The sequence below is a fragment of the Lepidochelys olivacea genome, assembly GCF_965140295.1.
Source record: "Lepidochelys olivacea isolate rLepOli2 genome assembly, chromosome: 9".
NCBI classification, from domain to species: Eukaryota; Metazoa; Chordata; order Testudines; family Cheloniidae; genus Lepidochelys; species Lepidochelys olivacea.
Genome location: NC_140419.1, coordinates 90021956 through 90040556, shown reverse-complemented (window position 1 = coordinate 90040556; position 18601 = coordinate 90021956). Strand labels below are relative to the sequence as shown.

General features: G+C 44.8%; 1 protein-coding gene across 5 annotated transcripts in view; it reads right to left on the bottom strand.

Moving 5' to 3' along the window:
- Window positions 1-10781, bottom strand: part of SEPTIN6 (septin 6) — a 42796-nt gene extending 32015 nt beyond the window's left edge. For 4 of the 5 annotated variants that reach the window (XM_084639090.1, XM_084639087.1, XM_084639091.1 and 1 more), the window contains exons 1-2: window positions 10648-10759; window positions 3014-3128 (exon numbers count right to left, since the gene is read on the bottom strand). In XM_084639090.1, coding sequence (XP_084495216.1) covers window positions 3014-3128; window positions 10648-10677 — 145 coding nt within the window. In that variant the 5' untranslated portion in view covers window positions 10678-10759. Of the gene's footprint in view, window positions 1-3013; window positions 3129-10647 lie in introns of all 5 variants that reach the window. The other variant, XM_084639088.1, reaches the window with a different exon arrangement.
- Between the last annotated feature and the right edge of the window lie 7820 nt (window positions 10782-18601).

The window sequence follows — 18601 nt, the reverse complement described above, 5'->3', positions numbered from 1 at the left end:
CTTTGCCAAGCCATCTACATGATTTTTTCCTAGTAAAGTTCATTAAAAAAAATTGTAATTACAGAAAATGAAGATAGCAGAAGTGTCTATTCTGTAATGATTATTTATATGAGCAGCGTTATTAATACTTGTAATATTCACTGTGATAATATTAATCTTGTTATTAATACTTGTTATTCAGATTGACTAATGTTTGATTGGTATGCTAAAGTTTTGTCCTGCAGACAGTAAAAAAAACCAAGCAGTAGTATTCAACTGCTCTCCACATATCAAGGAGAATACATAATCTAAAGAGAAACCTGCCATCACATCTATATCTTAGAGGAAACACTGCACCTTAACTGCAAAAGAAAGAAGAGTAAAACAACACAACAGCAAAGAAAATACTGTTAGAGTTCCATCTTTGGGAACAGTGCTTTATCTGTGATGTAAACAGGGTACGTCAAACACATGCACTGGAATCACCTCACAGCTGAGCCAGACAATGACCACTCCATTTGTTAATGAAGTTTATTTTCTCAGAGGAATTCCATTGTAAGAGAAAGTTTTCCTGTGAGCTCCATTTGGCAGAGCTCACCTCTCACCATTCTGCTCTTCCTGTCTGAATTTTTCTCATGAACTCCACAGTGGATAAGCGCCACACGCTGCATTGCATGCATGGATCTTTCATGGACAGGGAGGGTCTGTCTACACTGCAATAAGACACCTGCAGCTGGGCAGTGTCAGCTGACATGGGCTCATAGCGCTTGGGCTGAAGGGCTATAAAACTCTAGTGTAGACATTCAGGCTTGGGTTAGAGCCGCCTGAGCATCGATATTGCAATTTACAGCCTGGCGAGGCCGAATCAGCTGACACAGGCCCGCAAGTGTTCTATTGCGGCGTAGACATACCAAGAGAGAACTTCATACAGAGTGAGCACCAACTATCAGAATCAAGACATGTCATTAGGATTTGAGGGGGAAATTTTGTTCTTATTAAGCACTAGAATCATCTCTTCCTTTGCCCCTGCGCTCGTCTATCAACAGTACTTTGAAACCAGAGATCTGCAGGAGCAGTCTACCTGGAACAGCAGCAGCAAAGCAGCAAACACACTCTTCACCCCTGGAGGGTGGGCTTAGGTCAGTCAGAGGAAGTATGGTAGTCTTGTTCCATTAGTTATTAAGGAATGTTTATCCAAACTGTGACACCAGTACCTAATTTCATACAGTTTTCAACCTGTGCTAAAAAAGGGCCATTTGGTGCTGTAATCCCACAAAAGACAATATGGACTCCATCAGATACTATGCTGATAAGATATAAAATCGTACAGTAACAGCATACCATGACTGAGGTGCCCTGACAGAGCTGTGTGAGGGCAGCTTGGACAATGCAGACACACACAAAGCCTGGTCCAAACACTAACTTAAATCCAGTTTCAGAGTAACAGCCGTGTTAGTCTGTATTCGCAAAAAGAAAAGGAATACTTTGGCACCTTAGAGACTAATCAATTTATTTGAGCATAAGCTTTCGTGAGCTACAGCTCACTTCATTGGATGCATACTGTGGAAACTGCAATACAAACTCCCATGCAAACACATGCCCACACACACACAAGTACAAAAAAAAGTGGATAGGGAAAAAGAAAGACAAAACAAAAAAAATCATTGTTTGCTTTTTAAGACCTGTACAATTATTGTTTAAATAACTGGCAATCCAAAGGCGGCCTCATATCAAATTATTTGACTTGAACAGCTTATTTTCTACTAAAAGCATTGCATTAAAATATGGGGGGGAATCCCTCCCCCCCAAAATAAAAAACCAGGGATCTTATACATTATTTTTACAGTTCTTTTGCTCAGTGGAATTGCACATTACATTTCCCCACAACTTCAGCAGCAGACTTCTCAGAGTGCCAGTAAATCTCATTTAGTTACTGAAAATGGATCAGATGACCAAAAAAAATTGCATTCTGAATAAATCAAAGCTACTTCAAAACCAGAGTCCAGTGAGAGACTGCTGAATTGGAATTCATTTGCAAATTGGATACAATTAACTTAGGCTTGAATAGAGACTGGGAGTGGCTAAGTCATTATGCAAGGTAACCTATTTCCCCTTGTTTTTTCCTACCCCCCCTTCCCCCTCAGACGTTCTTGTTAAACCCTGGATTTGTGCTGGAAATGGCCCACCTTGATTATCATACACATTGTAAGGAGAAAGAAAAGGAGGACTTGTGGCACCTTAGAGACTAACCAATTTATTAGAGCATAAGCTTTCGTGAGCTACAGCTCACTTCCTCAGATGCATATCGTGGAAACTGCAGCAGGCTTTATATATACACAGAGAATATGAAACAATACCTATTCCCACCCCACTGTCCTGCTGGTAATAAGCTATTACCAGCAGGACAGTGGGGTGGGAATAGGTATTGTTTCATATTCTCTGTGTATATATAAAGCCTGCTGCAGTTTCCACGATATGCATCTGAGGAAGTGAGCTGTAGCTCACGAAAGCTTATGCTCTAATAAATTGGTTAGTCTCTAAGGTGCCACAAGTCCTCCTTTTCTTTTTGCGAATACAGACTAACACGGCTGCTACTCTGAAACCTGTCATTGTAAGGAGAGTGGTCACTTTAGATAAGCTATTACCAGCAGGAGAGTGGGGTGGGGGGAGAGAAAACCTGGATTTGTGCTGGAAATGGCCCACCTTGATGATCATACACACTGTAAGGAGAGTGGTCACTTTAGATAAGCTATTACCAGCAGGAGAGTGGGGTGGGGGGAGAAAACCTTTTGAAGTGATAAACACCCATTTTTTCATGGTCTGTGTGTATAAAAACATCCTCACTGCATTTTCCACTTTTATGCATCCGATGAAGTGAGCTGTAGCTTATGCTCAAATAAATTGGTTAGTCTCTAAGGTGCCACAAGTACTCCTTTTCTTAAAGCTACCTTGTTAACCCAATTACCTATACATGACTTCTGGTTGCAGGGCAGCCTTGTTCATCAATACAATCTCCCAGAATGGAAATACTCACCCACACACAGGATGTTGAAACAGAAGCCATGGTTAACTGACTTATTAACCAGCTGGTCAGGCAAACTGTCAAATCCCACATGTCCAGAAAGAGGGACAGTACGGCAGCCTTCACCCTGGAATGATTTAAAACACATTTTTAAAAGTTACTTCTAAGTACAACACACTCATTGATATACACTTTTTAAGACCTCCCAAGAGGAATGTGTCACTTCTTCCTTCTATTGAGCAGTCCAAAAACAGATCTGTACATATTGTAAATCTTTGCTTCTTGTCAACATACTTCCCTCACTGCTTAATAAACTGCTCCAGACAATGCACACAAAATACCTGATTCCATTTGTGTTGCAAAATTGCTTTGCCACAGAAATATATTAGAGAAGTATGTTTAAACAACTGCAATTGTGTGTGTATACAGTTTATTTATAATTTTTAAAGTTTTGATGGGCGGGACACTCAAGACTTTCCCTATAATGGAAGCAACACACATGACCCTCCCCTGGGAAACAGAAGTTAATCAGTAATTATAGCTATTTTGTAATAAAATGTCAGTATAACTTGAGGACTAGAAAGAATTAGTAACAAAGTTGTAACCTTACCCAATAATCAGACAACTGAAACACAACACAGCTGTACAGTGTAAGTATTGTAACAGCTGCTGCCAACACAACCTGAATGGAAATCTGTTGAATATGGCAACATTTTCTATATTGTTGCAAATGCAAACATCTTAGTTAACCGATTAGAGTTCAGTAAAATCCTAATAATGACAATTAGCAACAGACACAATTGCCATCATTGCAGGGACCAATAGGGAATAAACCCACACTGCAGATAGATGGACTAGGTGACCTAACAGGTCTTTTCCATCTCCACGTATTATACTTCTGGGATTGCTGCTGTCCAAGCTACAGACAATACTATACATAATTAGTGTTTGTTGGCAGACCATGTACCTTCCAGCATATTTATCCACTAGAGGCAACAGACGGTCCAGAAAAACTCCATGAGTTGAACAAATTTCGAAATGCGAGTCTTCTCAGATGGAAGAGATTTGGGGCATGCACGAGTGCTGCATCTCGATCGTGGGGATCCATAGAGAAAGAAAATCTCAACCCCTGGAGTCGCACACAGCCTTGCATCAACAATGGCTCCTCAGCAACACTCTCCCACCCCCAACCACTTGCAGCCTGGTTCCAGGAGCTAAATCCCCATAGGGCTGCACTGGTTCAAACCCAGAAGAGACTTTCAAACAGCAGCAACTCCCAGTTTTCCACTGGGTCAGCTAGAAACAAGGCAGGGAGAGGGGCTTCCCCAAGGCTCCATCCATTCCTGGGCCACAAACAGCATTACCACAAAACGCAAACCAACAGCTATGCCTGCACCACCTCAGGAGCTTCAGCAGAAGGGACAGGAGCGAAAGGACACAGGTCCTTACTCCGACTCCTGCACCTGCCCATGAAAGAGAGAGATGAGCCTGGAAACAAAACGGCTTATCCGTCCCCCCATCCCAGACACACAGAGCAGCAAACAGGTAGCTCACTGCTCACTGCCTGCCTTTTTGAAAAGTTCACCTGGCTACTGCACGAAGGTCAACTTACGATAAGCCATTCTGGACACAAGCTAGAAATCTGCATAAAAATACCTAAACTATTTGCAAAGGTTCATATTCCAGGCCCAACTCATCCAAATTTGTATTTCAGTGTTAATCTCATATATTTGCATGCAAATGTGATAGCAAGAACAGTTTGTCCCCCACAATGACATTTCTCTCATTCAAGGCATCTCCCTAAATAAGGCATTTCAATCTCCAGTGCAGAAAATTCACATTTGGCTTTTGAAACACATCATTAGTTTGTTAGTATTACAGTAAACAGGTGGCCAAAACCAGTGAGAGAGAATGCATCCATGTCACTTTTTTTAGTTTCAGAGTAGCAGCCGTGTTAGTCTGTATCCGGAAAAAGAAAAGGAGGACTTGTGGCACCTTAGAGACTAACAAATTTATTTGAGCATAAGCTTTCGTGAGCTACAGCTCATTCCACTGAATGCATTCGATGAAATGAGCTGTAGCTCACGAAAGCTTATGCTCAAATAAATTTGTTAGTCTCTAAGGTGTCACAAGTCCTTTTCTTTTTTTAGTCTCTCAGATTAATATCTTTGCATATCTAAAATCCTTTTTTAAAAGGCCATAAAATGTGTTTTTCTTTCATTGAACTAAACGATATTTTAGCACAGGGAAAATGCTCTCAAGAAATGCATCTGGAATAGACTACGACATGGTTGCTATTTTTTTTTTAATCTGAGGCTCCATGATACATTCCAGCCATTAGCCATATTTACAGCCTTGTTATGTATAAATATGTTCCCCCAGCCATATTTTGTGTGCGCGTCTGCTTCCTCCTGCCAACATGTTCACCAAATATGGCGCTTGATGAATTCCAAAGCACCTTGCCTCCAAATCACATGTTTATTAGAGGAATCCGTTCTAGTCACCCAAGGGATTTTATTTTATCTCAGAGGCCTTCTGAGTATGCAGCTCTGCATTCTAGTAATTCAAAAAGGAGTACCAATAAGACAACATTATACACAGGAGGAAGAAGAGGTGAATCAGGTTGCAATACACAGAGCCTTTGCAAGCATATGTTAACACACAGTAAAATAAAAACCAACAGAATAATCTCAGGCACTGTTTTGTCTCCACTAAGTGTGCATCACTACCTCAGTACCCTGGTGGAAACACCCCACTGATGAGCACTAACAAAATCAACAGAGAAGGAATCACAAACAGGATTCTAACTAGAGACAGGGAGAAATATCAAGTGCATTTTCAATACCAAATCTTAAATCTGCAGTGCTGAAATATTACCTAAAACACTGAAACTCTAAGAATCCAACCCAATTTGCTACAGGGAATGTGGGTGGAAGTACAGGCTCTCATTCAGAACACATTTTCTCTCTTCATCCCCAAATATAAATGTATTACAGATGGAACAAAAAAGTTTACCCATAAAAAACAAGAGGCAAGGCATATTTCACCAAGTAGAACTCTAGCTACCATTCACTTCCTGTTCAGTCTTCTCTAGTCACCTGTGGTTTTAAAATGCTGTTAAACCACATTGCATATCCGTTACAGACAAAGCAGCAAATACCATGTAAGTAACTTTTTAATCATAGCACATTAACCTCCACATTAAAACACAAAGACTATGTAAAAATAACTTGGAATATCAGGCTGCTAGAGACTGTTAAAGAAGGAGAGTTGTAACAATAAACAGCCCTGAAATATGGAAATTAGAACAGCCATAAAATGAAACCCATCACTATGAAATATAGTGGAGCTCACCTAAGAAAGCTCCACTAATTTTCCTTGGCACTCTAGTCCAGAAGTTGAGAGATAAGAAGCAGTGAAATGTATTGGAAACTAAGGGTTTAGACTCAGGCTGCTTGGGGCATACCAGAAAATCATCAGAAATGAGAAGATCTGTGGGGAGAGGAGACTCATGGGCCAGAAATGTTCTGCTTGCCCACAGCCTACTTATGCAAATACATGTTTTCAGGACCAGAGCCTCAATGTACAAAATGAAGACTCAATACTCAGAATATTGCTACATGTAATGTCTAGGTCATAAACAAGGTATGAGTGAGGGTGACAAATCATCCTGAGTGCTTCAATGCAGATCTGAATTAATTTTGCTCAAAACTGAAGGAAAATGTTTCAGTCGGTGCAGTATTTTGTCCTGCATTTGCTTGGATGCACTCAAGAGCTTCTACCATGGACTGCCCTTAATAAGAATTTTAAGGTAGAGTCCAAGATGTAAAACCTGGGGCACACATTTTCTAATGTTTGTTAACAAAGAAATTGTCCAGAATCTCGTACAAAAAAGAGCTTATCTGGGTAAGGCCATTATCTGACTGTTTCTTCTAAGAAGTTTGTCCTTTGATAACCATGTCTAGGAAGGAAGTATCTAACTTTTTAACAGATAAAGATGAAGTGAAAATCTTTTTAAGCTAGAAGAATTTTCAAGCAACTTCACTTGCTGGGAGCAAGATCCTGTGTTATGATACCTACTTAATTTAGACCCCAGTTGGCTCTGATCAGAAGACAGCCTATAACAGCACTTTTACTGACTACTTCTGAATTGTACAAGTATGTGGTTCTTTTATGCAATGACAGAAATCCCTGGTTGGCAGTGTAAACATCTATATTTCAGATGCCTGCATTACACTTGTGGAGGAAAAGGGCTTCATGTTTCTTTTTCTTTCCCAGCTATTACTGAATAAATCAGTAGGTTAATTTATAAAAAAAAAAAAGTGGTTTTGAATTCACCAAGAAAAAATTATGGCCGTCTCCTCTTTGACTTGATTGCACTGATCATCCATTCAACATCCAAGAACAGTCAAGTGCTTCTGCAATTTCAGACTCTGAAGCTCCATTGCTAACGCTTTTTGATGCCCTTGCCAAAGATTGCAGAGATGTCAGACTATTTGGATATTTTCCCAGGAAAAATTCCCCTCAACCAAAAAAATTGGATAAAAAAACATTCAGCACCCCTCCTCCCATTACTTTCAATCTTATACTATATAAATTACATATGACAGCTTCCTATCCAAATCTAGACCCTGATCCTGCAAGGTGACCTCCTCTCCCCAACATGAACCCCTTCATCCAAGCAGAGACCCACTGACTTCAAATAGGCCCCACATGGGCATTAGGCTTCTGCCCATGATGATCAGCTTGCAGGATCAGGACTTTATTGCTCATGAAAGGTGTCAGATTCACAACCACTGAGACTTGCACCCTATTCATCTACAGAGAAGGTAGCCGAAGCTCATCTACACTGCCCTGCTAAGGTACCTCAACCATGAGCAGAAAGAACTGCCTTCTAGAGGTAAAGGGGGAGTTCATTCTTTGCATCTCAGCAAAGGCTGACAATAACAGCAATCATTTTTGTGCTGTGGATACATGTTCCCTGAAAACTGAATCAATACCACACTTATTTCCTAGAGATCACTCAACAGCCATTAAGTAGTAATAATTTTCCATTACTACTGACCTGGGCTGGTATCAAAGTGACAACACAGGGATGAAAGGTTATGTATCCCTGCAACGAATCCCTGGTGCCATCCAACCCCCCACCCTTCTTATACAATTTAAACTGCTCTCAAAAGATAACAGTGCTCTTCTTCTCCACTGTGCTACGACTGACTGCACAACAAACCACTGCCTCAAGTCTGGGCCCACGACAGCATGAGTCATCTATCAGGATAAAGACATTTTCAGTTTGTGACACATTCATTTTTTCATCTGTCTAAAGAAAAAATATTTTTTTTTAAATCACACAGTGTGAATAAGTAGCTGTCTACCTTGCCTTGCAACAGTAGCCATGCCACATCACATGAGTGCTTAACAGTTCTGAGCATCCCTTTACGAGAATGCAGTGCTGAATTTTATTTTAGAAGGCAAAGAAATACAAGAAGTGTGCCAATTTTCATACCATGACAATATGCCAAGGGGGATGTCCAGAAGGAAATAATGTCACCAACTGGCAAGGCAAAGGCTGCAATCACCAGTTTAACCAAGATGTGGTCATCGAAAATTTACAGTTTAGAAACCAAACTGAACATTCAACTCAATTGTTATTTCCATCTTAACATATGGATACGAAAGCTGGAAATCCGCCAAAAGTACAGACAAATGTCGAAATGCCTTCAACAGTAAATGCCATAGAAAAACACTAAGTATTAAATGAAATCGATTTATAACAAATGCCGAGATTCATCTGGGTTCCACAACCCCTTATAGCTAGAGTTATCCAGAAAAGGAAATGGAAATATTTGGGACATGTGCGAAGAATGAAGCCAGAGCAGGTGTGCCATGAGCAGCTGGAGGAAAATGCAAAAGGAGCTAAATCGAATACTACTCACAAAGAGAAAATGTATGGTGCTTAATATCACAGGGACATGCAAAGAGCAGCCCAAGATCGACAAGGGTGGAAGAGCCTTGTTTGCGTCCTAAGTGATGTCTGCAATGCGGGACAGATTCAAAAGTCTATTAGCAAAGTGAGCCGTTAATAAGCTAAGAACAAAAATGGTAAAGTATGGCTCTTTATGGATGGGAAATAATGCCAAGTTAACAAGCATTCACAGCAATGGAAGAGGCACAAGACTTTCCCATTAATATTAGAAATAAACAGAAAATTGGCTAACGTCCCTAATCCTGCGAACGTAAAAGTTAATTCTTACTGCATTTATGATGGATTTGGCACAAGTCACTTTCCTGGGAAGCCTTCTGATCCAAGATTAGATAAACGCAACATCTCGTCATAACAGAGTGAGTTAGGGACAGTGCGACTATCCGAATGCCAACATTTATTCATAAAGCCACATTATTTTTAAAAGAACCTCAGGATCAACCAGGGATATTCCTTGGTGGTAATACTACACCAACCTTCTATTCCAATGTCCCCCTACGGCAAGAGGACCTCACAAGCCCTTCATGTCTAACTTCTAAGCGATATCTACACAGTGTTTTGGGGCCTGTGGGAACAAGCCTCCCCGCCTGGGTTGACAGACTTGGGCTTGTGATAGAACTTTAAAAAGAGCTGTCTAGACAGCATTTTAAAGGTATAGCTTGGGCTCTAACGGCTATCTCCCTCCCTAGGCGCCAGAGCCCAAGCCACAACATCACAGCTATTTCTAGAGCATCAGCATGAGTCCCGTTCGCCCAAGATGGTCCATCCGAGCTGCGGGGCTTGCGCCCACGGGCTCCAAAATGCTGAGCAGACATACCCTGAAGTGACAGGATGTACTAGTTGCACCACCACTAGAACCACGCATACAACTTCCTCTCATCCTCAACAGAGGGTGGATTTACCAGGAACCCTGCCCCACTTACATCCAGCTACCGCATGCACTTAGAGAGCCTTCCAGCCCTGTGTGCAACATCACAACACCCTTGTAAAGCAGGGATGGGCTATTATCATTTTTGCGGGGGGGGGGGGCGTGAAGCACAGTGACTTGTCACGGGGAAGCCTGTGGCCATGCCTGGAATTGAACCCCAGCCTCCCAAGCACCAGGGTAGCATCCTAACCATGGACCCATCCTTCCTGTCGGGTTCATGAGTCCCTTTGGCTTTCACGGAGGCACAGAGAGCTACACAGGACAGAGAGCAGATGAGCTGCAAACGCAGCAGAGCCCTGCGGCCACAGAACACGGGCCACACTTGCCCCCCTCTCCGCGATGGAGAGCTGGGAAAGCAAAGTAGGGGGCGGGGTCCCCCGGGAAAAGGGGGATCCAGGAAGGGGGTGAAAGCGGGGGTCCCCCGGTGGGGGGGGGGAAGAGGGTGAGCTCGATAGAGCTACCCGGCGGCAGAGCTCGCCTCCAAACTTTCCCTCGGGAGCAAGGGGGACGCGCGGGGCCCGGGCACCGCCCAATTTCCAGTCCCGCCCACCTCCCCTAGGGGGCTCCGCGGGGGCCCGGGGAGCAGCTCGGGGCCCCCCCGGCGGCACGAGCCCCGCTCGCAGCCCGGGCTCCGGGGCCGGACGGAGCCGCTCGGGGCAGCCATTCACTCGGCAACGCCCCGGCCTCCCTCCCCGCAGCCCCCTCCCGGCCCGGGCAGCCCGGCTCCGCGCTCACCACCTGCCGCGCGATCTCGGTCGCCGCCATGGCCCCGCCGCCGCCGCCGCCAGAAGCCGAAGGGGAAACGCCCCCTCGCGCGGCCGGGAGCCCGAGCTACCCCCGGGACCCGCCCACTGCGCCCGGGGGGGGGTGAGAGCAGCAGCCCCGCCCTCCGCGCCCCGCAGGCCGACCCCGACACGGCGCCCGCGCCCCTCCGCACCGCCCCTCCTCCCCGCGTGGCCACGGGCCGGCCCCGAGCCGGCTCCCGCCCCGCTGGGCGCCCCGAAATGCGAGCTGCTGAACCTTCCCCCCCCCGGCTCGGAATGGTCCGACCCGAGCCCTGGGCGAGTTGTCGGCTACAATGTGTCTGGGCGGCGGAGCGCCTCGCGCGAGCCCTGCGCTAGCCTGGGCGGGGGCGGGGGCGCGGGGGGGGGGAATGCGCTCCCCTGCTGTCCCCCCCGCACACACACAGCCAGCTTCAGCTCTGCCCCACTGCCGGGGCCCCCCCAGGCCAGGCTCCGCCATCTGCAGCACCCCCCGCCCTGCCCCCCGGGGGGGGGGAAGCGTTCCTCCTTCACCTGCCCGCAGGGGATGCACACGGCGGCCTGCAGCCCTGGGCCATGCAGACTCCCATCTCAGCCCTGCCCTGCTGCTGGGAGTAGATGCATCCCTCCCCCCGCTGATCCTGCAGCACTGCCCCCATTTCTTCCTCAGTCCTCCTGCATTTCAAGCCTTGTTCCCTGCCTTCATCTCCCTTCTCCCGTGTACATCACTAAATAGCTCCTGCCCCAGCTTGGTGTTTACTCCCTTTAAAATCTGGGATGGCTGCTGCCATGTGCTGCAGTAGGGGTGGTCAGCTCCTTTAATCTTTCCTCAATATTCAGTCTCTCCCCCCCCTTATTGTTGGTTGCTGTTCTCTGAACTTGCTTCAGTCCCAATTTAGCATCATCTGTGATGAACTCAGTGACAGACAATTCACTCCAGGCTTCCAGGTTATTAATTAAGATGTTAAATAAGGCCTCCAGCTTTGAGTTTCCTGTCGGTGGAGCCTCCAGGGGTTATTTGGTGTTAGGGCTGAGGCCCCGCTCCTCGGGGCGTGGCAATTCATAACTCCAGCATCTCCGGGCGTGGCAGTTTGTAAATCCCAGAACCTCTGGATTTGGCAGTTTGTAAATCCCAGCACCTCTGGGCGTGGCAGTTCTTAGCCCCTCATCAATTATGAAATTAAAACATGTGCTTGAGCCCCAGCACCCCTTTTGTTACAAATTAAGCACTGAATGCACCAACATGGAGCTGCTCCCAGGATCCAGCCTGGTGCATGGAGCTGCTCCCAGGATGACTGGTGCTGACCTCAATCTCAATGACACTTCATTACAGATCTCCGCCAATAGGATACATTTCTGCTTATCGTTACCTTTGGTTTAACACCTTTTGGCCAGTTTTCAGTCCACAGGCTAGTGTTCTTACTCAAGCCAACATGCATTGTTTTCAATTCAGATTCCATGAGAGACGGTATAAATGCTGTATTCAAATATATGACATCAACTATATTACTTTCATCTACTAAAGGCCCCCATCCTGTGATAAAATGCATGCTGGCAGATCCCGGGGCCTGTGCAAAGCTGCGTCGCAGCCACGGGGCCCCACGCATGAGCAGGAGTCCATTACAAGAGCAAAGCCTCATTTTGTAATTCAGATCACACCAGTTCTTGCAGCACACCTGGGAGGTGACAGCTTGGATTGACAGTGGTGGCTGGGATGCTTCTCAGGGCACCAGGATTGAGTCGCCTCCTTGTTACCACCTGCCTCCAGCATGAGGGAGCCTTGCCTGTGCTAGCTCCCTAGCACAACCAGCCTGTCAGCCACTCAAGCACTCTCCTTTGGGCTACACCAGCCCTGTCTTTGCCTTGCAGGTTGATAATGGATGGACCCCAATCCCTGAGTCCCTTCAACATGAACCCATGATCACTGGATACCCACAGAAACCAGAGAGCCTCTGCTCCCAAAGGAACAGGGTGCCCTAGTTTACCAGTTTTATCAGACCTCCACTCCTGTATTATGCACAGCACTGGAGTTCCATTACAAAACAAAAGGAAATGTTTTAAAGAAAGAGTAGAGATCCAAATAAAAACTCGTGTGAGAGATGGGAATAAATAGTTACATATCAAACAAAATTGTAACTCACATTCTTGAGCCAAACTCAGATATTCTGTAAACACATAACAAGCAGCTTGCAGCTCTGGGTGAGAAGAATTCCCAATGGTGAGAACGAGTCTCCACAATACTGATGTGATAAGAGGGACCATGAACAGCCCCCTTGTTAAAAATTTGCCACCCCTCTGAAGGGAGAGTTGGGGTGATTTCCCTGTCTGTGAAGGAGCAATCCCCTCATTCATGGCCCCCTGCCTGCCAGAGAGGACAAATAAACACCTGACAAGTATTCTAAAAGGGGGGAATATTATCCATGTACTCAGCATATTTCAGGGACAAAATATAAAAAAGGCTAGCACCATGCAGGTTGGTGTATGCTGGGTGTCTCTGGCCTTGATTATGGTTAAGATCAAACATTCTTGTCTAAATGGGAGAACAAAGTGAGTCACTCACTCACAGTGCAAGCACATGCCCCCCTTTTACTTGGGCTCCATTGCAGAAGAAGTGGGGAATGTTTTGATGAAACCCTTCTCTGCCCATCCCTGCCCAAGAGAAAGGAAGGATCTGGATAATACTGGCAAAGATACAGAAGTTAAACATGTTGATGTGTTCTCATCATCAGCTTTGTGTCTTAACACAGTACATCAGTTATGAAGTCCAGTTTCCCTACAGAACAGCCGAAAAACAAAGATCATGGGCAAATTCCTGATTCAACTCAGCTCAACAGCAAAACCCACACTGACTTCACTAGGATATGGATTTAGTCCCTTACTTTGTCAGAGTCCTGCAATTTGTCACGTCTATTATCAGCCACTCTTTCCAGCTGCCAGCCTGCAAAATCCAGACCTCTGTGCAAAGCAGCTGATGCTTTCCATGAAATGGCATTTTCATGACCATCAAAGGAGCCAGTAGGAGCCACCGCTCTGCTCAGTCTGGGAACTAGGGCCAGCATTTTCAAATTTGAGTGGCAAACTTTAGGCACCAAAATCCATACTTAGGCAACTAAGTGAGGTTCCAGTCCTCCATTGGGATTCTCTGTCTCAGCCTGTGCCTATATAGAGTCCTAGTGGCTTCCGTGGGACTCCACATGGGCACAAGAGAGACCACCTTAATAGAGCCCAGTGCAGGATTGAGCCTGTGTGACCTTGTAACAGCTGAGTATCCATCAACTTCAATAGTACAGGATCAGGCCCAATTCAGTAATGTTTTGAATACCCTCAACTCCCAGTGAGTTTGATGCAAAGTGAAAGTATTCATCTCCTTGTGGGAATCACTAACCCATAGAACCATAGGGTCCTTTGAGTGAATGCAATCAGGTGCTTACAATATTGTTTTGGGACCACACACCCTTCCCTACTGCTGATGTGCTTATAATGTGACTAGTTCCATTCCAAAAGATGTTGTCCAGATTGCCTGCAGCAGGAGATACTAATTTTCCAACTCCTTTTTCAAAACTTTGTGGCTGGTCTATTAAAATTGGACTTAATTCTTAATATATGTGAATGCAGAAGGGCAACTCACACAAGTAATGATCCGCAGCATCAAGCCCATGCAAATCTGCAAGTGACCTACCAGAACTGCAGGAGGTCTAATCTAAACTTTGTGGGATTGAAGTCAATGGAAAACTTCCAGTGACTTCACTGGAGCCAAGATTTCATCCCATGTTTCATTCTGTGTTTTACACATAACTTCCACCAATGAGCTCAGTAAACAAATACTACCAATATTTGATTTATACTTCTAAATAAAACTCCTAATCCACTCTTTTTGGAAGTTTAATCAAATTCGTATTAATCTGAGAGTGGGCTGTTGCTACCCACGGCAGAGCAAGGGACTAACAGAATGCACACACAATGAGAAACTATGGACTTTGCAGGAAAAAAACACTTCATTGGTTAAAAGTGTATTCTCAGTTTATAATCTGGATAACACATGGCACCCTATGCTAATGCAGTGTTTGTAAACACTTCTCGGGGACTGGATCATGGTTTAGGGCTTGGATTTAAGTATTTTACATCTGTGAGTCTCAGTAAATTCTTTGCAAAAAGAAAAGGAGTACTTGTGGCACCTTAGAGACTAACCAATTTATTTGAGCATGAGCTTTCGTGAGCTACAGCTCACTTCATCGGATGTATACCGTGGAAACTGCAGTAGACATTATATACACACAGAGACCATGAAACAATACCCCCTCCCACCCCACTGTCCTGCTGGTAATAGCTTATCTAAAGTGATCATCAAGTTGGGCCATTTCCAGCACAAATCCAGGTTTTCTCACCCTCTGCCCCCCCCCCCCCAAACTCACTCTCCTGCTGGTAATAGCCCATCCAAAGCCCATCCACTCTCTTCACAATGTGTATGATAATCAAGGTGGGTCATTTCCAGCACAAATCCAGGTTCTCTCACCCCCTCAGCCCCCTCCAAAAACCACACACACAAACTCATTCTCCTGCTGGTAATAGCTTATCCAAAGTGACCACTCTCCCTACAATGTGCATGATAATCAAGGTGGGTCATTTCCAGCACAGATCCAGGCTTTCTCACCCCGGGCAACACACACACACACACACACACACATAAACTCACTCTCCTGCTGGCAATAGCTCATCCAAACTGACCACTCTCCAAGTTTAAATCCAAGTTTAACCAGAAGGTCGGGGGGGGGAGTAGGAAAAAGCAAGGGGAAATAGGCTACTTTGCATAATGACTTAGCCACTCCCAGTCTCTATTTAAGCCTAAATTAATAGTATCCAATTTGCAAATGAATTCCAATTCAGCAGTTTCTCGCTGGAGTCTGGATTTGAAGTTTTTTTATTGTAAGATAGTGACCTTCATGTCGGTGATTGCGTGACCAGAGAGGTTGAAGTGTTCTCCGACTGGTTTATGAATGTTATAATTCTTGACATCTGATTTGTGTCCATTTATTCTTTTACGTAGAGACTGTCCAGTTTGACCAATGTAAATGGCAGAGGGGCATTGCTGGCACATGATGGCATATATCACATTGGTGGATGTGCAGGTGAATGAGCCTCTGATAGTGTGGCTGATGTTATTAGGCCCTGTGATGGTGTCCCCTGAATAGATATGTGGGCACAGTTGGCAACGGGCTTTGTTGCAAGGATAGGTTCCTGGGCTAGTGGTTCTGTTGTGTGGTATGTGGTTGTTGGTGAGTATTTGCTTCAGGTTGCGGGGCTGTCTGTAGGCAAGGACTGGCCTGTCTCCCAAGATTTGTGAGAGTGTTGGGTCATCCTTCAGGATAGGTTGTAGATCCTTAATAATGCGTTGGAGGGGTTTTAGTTGGGGGCTGAAGGTGATGGCTAGTGGCATTCTGTTATTTTCTTTGTTAGGCCTGTCCTGTAGTAGGTGACTTCTGGGAACTCTTCTGGCTCTATCAATCTGTTTCTTCACTTCCGCAGGTGGGTATTGTAGTTGTAAGAAAGCTTGATAGAGATCTTGTAGGTGTTTGTCTCTGTCTGAGGGGTTGGAGCAAATGCGGTTGTATCGCAGAGCTTGGCTGTAGACGATGGATCGTGTGGTGTGGTGAGGGTGAAAGCTGGAGGCATGTAGGTAGGAATAGCGGTCAGTAGGTTTCCGGTATAGGGTGGTGTTTATGTGACCATTGTTTATTAGCACTGTAGTGTCCAGGAAGTGGATCTCTTGTGTGGACTGGACCAGGCTGAGGTTGATGGTGGGATGGAAATTGTTGAAATCATGGTGGAATTCCTCAAGGGCTTCTTTTCCATGGGTCCAGATGATGAAGATGTCATCAATATAGCGCAAGTAGAGTAGGGGCTTTAGGGGACGAGAGCTGAGGAAGCGTTGTTCTAAATCAGCCATAAAAATGTTGGCATACTGTGGGGCCATGCAGGTACCCATAGCAGTGCCGCTGATCTGAAGGTATACATTGTCCCCAAATATAAAATAGTTATGGGTAAGGACAAAGTCACAAAGTTCAGCCACCAGCTTAGCCGTGACATTATCGGGGATAGTGTTCTTGACGGCTTGTAGTCCATCTTTGTGTGGAATGTTGGTGTAGAGGGCTTCTACATCCATAGTAGCCAGGATGGTGTTATCAGGAAGATCGCCGATGGATTGAAGTTTCCTCAGGAAGTCAGTGGTGTCTCAAAGGTAGCTGGGAGTGCTGGTAGCATAGGGCCTGAGGAGGGAGTCTACATAGCCAGACAATCCTGCTGTCAGGGTGCCAATGCCTGAGATGATGGGGCGCCCAGGATTTCCAGGTTTATGGATCTTGGGTAGTAGATAGAATATCCCAGGTCAGGGTTCCAGGGGTGTGTCTGTGCGGATTTGATCTTGTGCTTTTTCAGGAAGTTTAATGATCACTTTAGATAAGCTATTACCAGCAGGAGAGTGAGTTTGTGTGTGTATGGGGGTGGGGGGGTGAGAGAACCTGGATATGTGCAGGAAATGGCACACCTTGATTATCATACACAGGGTTTATCAAAATGATTTGATCTTTCCTAGGCACTGGATTAATGTCTCTCACTGTTTCTTATTTTTTAAAAAAGTTTAAATATAGTCTGATGCAAATTATTACAGCCAGAATTTACAAAAATGCCTAGAAGGATTATGTACCCAACTCCTAAAGAAAGGAGGAGTTCAACATCTAAATCCCTTAGTCACCTGTGAAAATACCAGACCATAACATTCAGTCTATACATTTCATGGCCAGCAATGTCAGACATTGAATCTGCAATAAAGTCCACATCATAGAATCACAGAAGTGGAAGGGACCTCAAGAGGTCATCTACTCCAGTCCCCTGCTCTCATGGCAGGACTAAGTATTATCTAAACCATTCTTGCCAGATGTTTGTCCAACCTAGGCAATTTATTCCAGTGCTTCACCACCTTGACAGTTAGGAAGTTTTTCCTAATGTCCAACCTAAACCTCCCTTGCTGCAATTTAAGACCATTGCTTCTTGTCCTATCCTCAGAGGTTAAGAAAAACAAATTTTCTCCCTTCTCCTTGTAACAACCTTTTATGTACTTGAAAACTGTTATGTTCCCCCTCAGTCTTCTCTTCTCCAGACTAAACAAACCCAATTTTTTCAATCTTCCCTCAGAGTTCATGTTTTCTAGACCTTTAATCATTTTTGTCACTCTTCTCTGGATTTTCTCCAATTTGTCCACATCCTCCCTGAAATGTGACGCCCAGAACTGGACACAATACTCCAGTTGAGGCCTAATCAGTGCAGAGTAGAGCAGAAGAATTACTTCTAGTGTCTTGCTTCAACACTCCTGCTAACACATCCCAGAAGGATGTTTGCTTTTCTGCAACAGCGTTACACTGTTGACTCATATTTAGCTTGTGGTACACTATGACCCCCAGCTCCCTTTCCGCAGTGCTCCTTCCTAGGCAGTCATTTCCCATTTTTGTATGTGTGCAACTGATTGTTCCTTCCTAACTGGAGTACTTTGCATTTGTCCTTATTAAATTTAATCCTATTTACTTCAGACCATTTCTCCAGTTTGTCCAGATCATTTTGAATTTTAATCCTATCCTCCTAAGCACTTGCAACCAACCCCCCCCAGCTTGGTGTCATCTGCAAACTTTATAAGTGTACTCTCTATGCCATTATCTAAATCATTGATAAAGATACTGAACAGAACTGGACCCAGAACTGATCCCTGCGGGACCCTATTCATTATGCTCTTCCAGCATGACTGTGAACCACTGACAACTACTCTCTGGGAATGGTTTTCCAACCAGTTTTGCACCTCATAACCTTATATTTAACCACTTGTCACATTTCTCATTCATCAGATTGAAAAAGCAAAACGTGCCCGGCTTTTCAGTGGACAA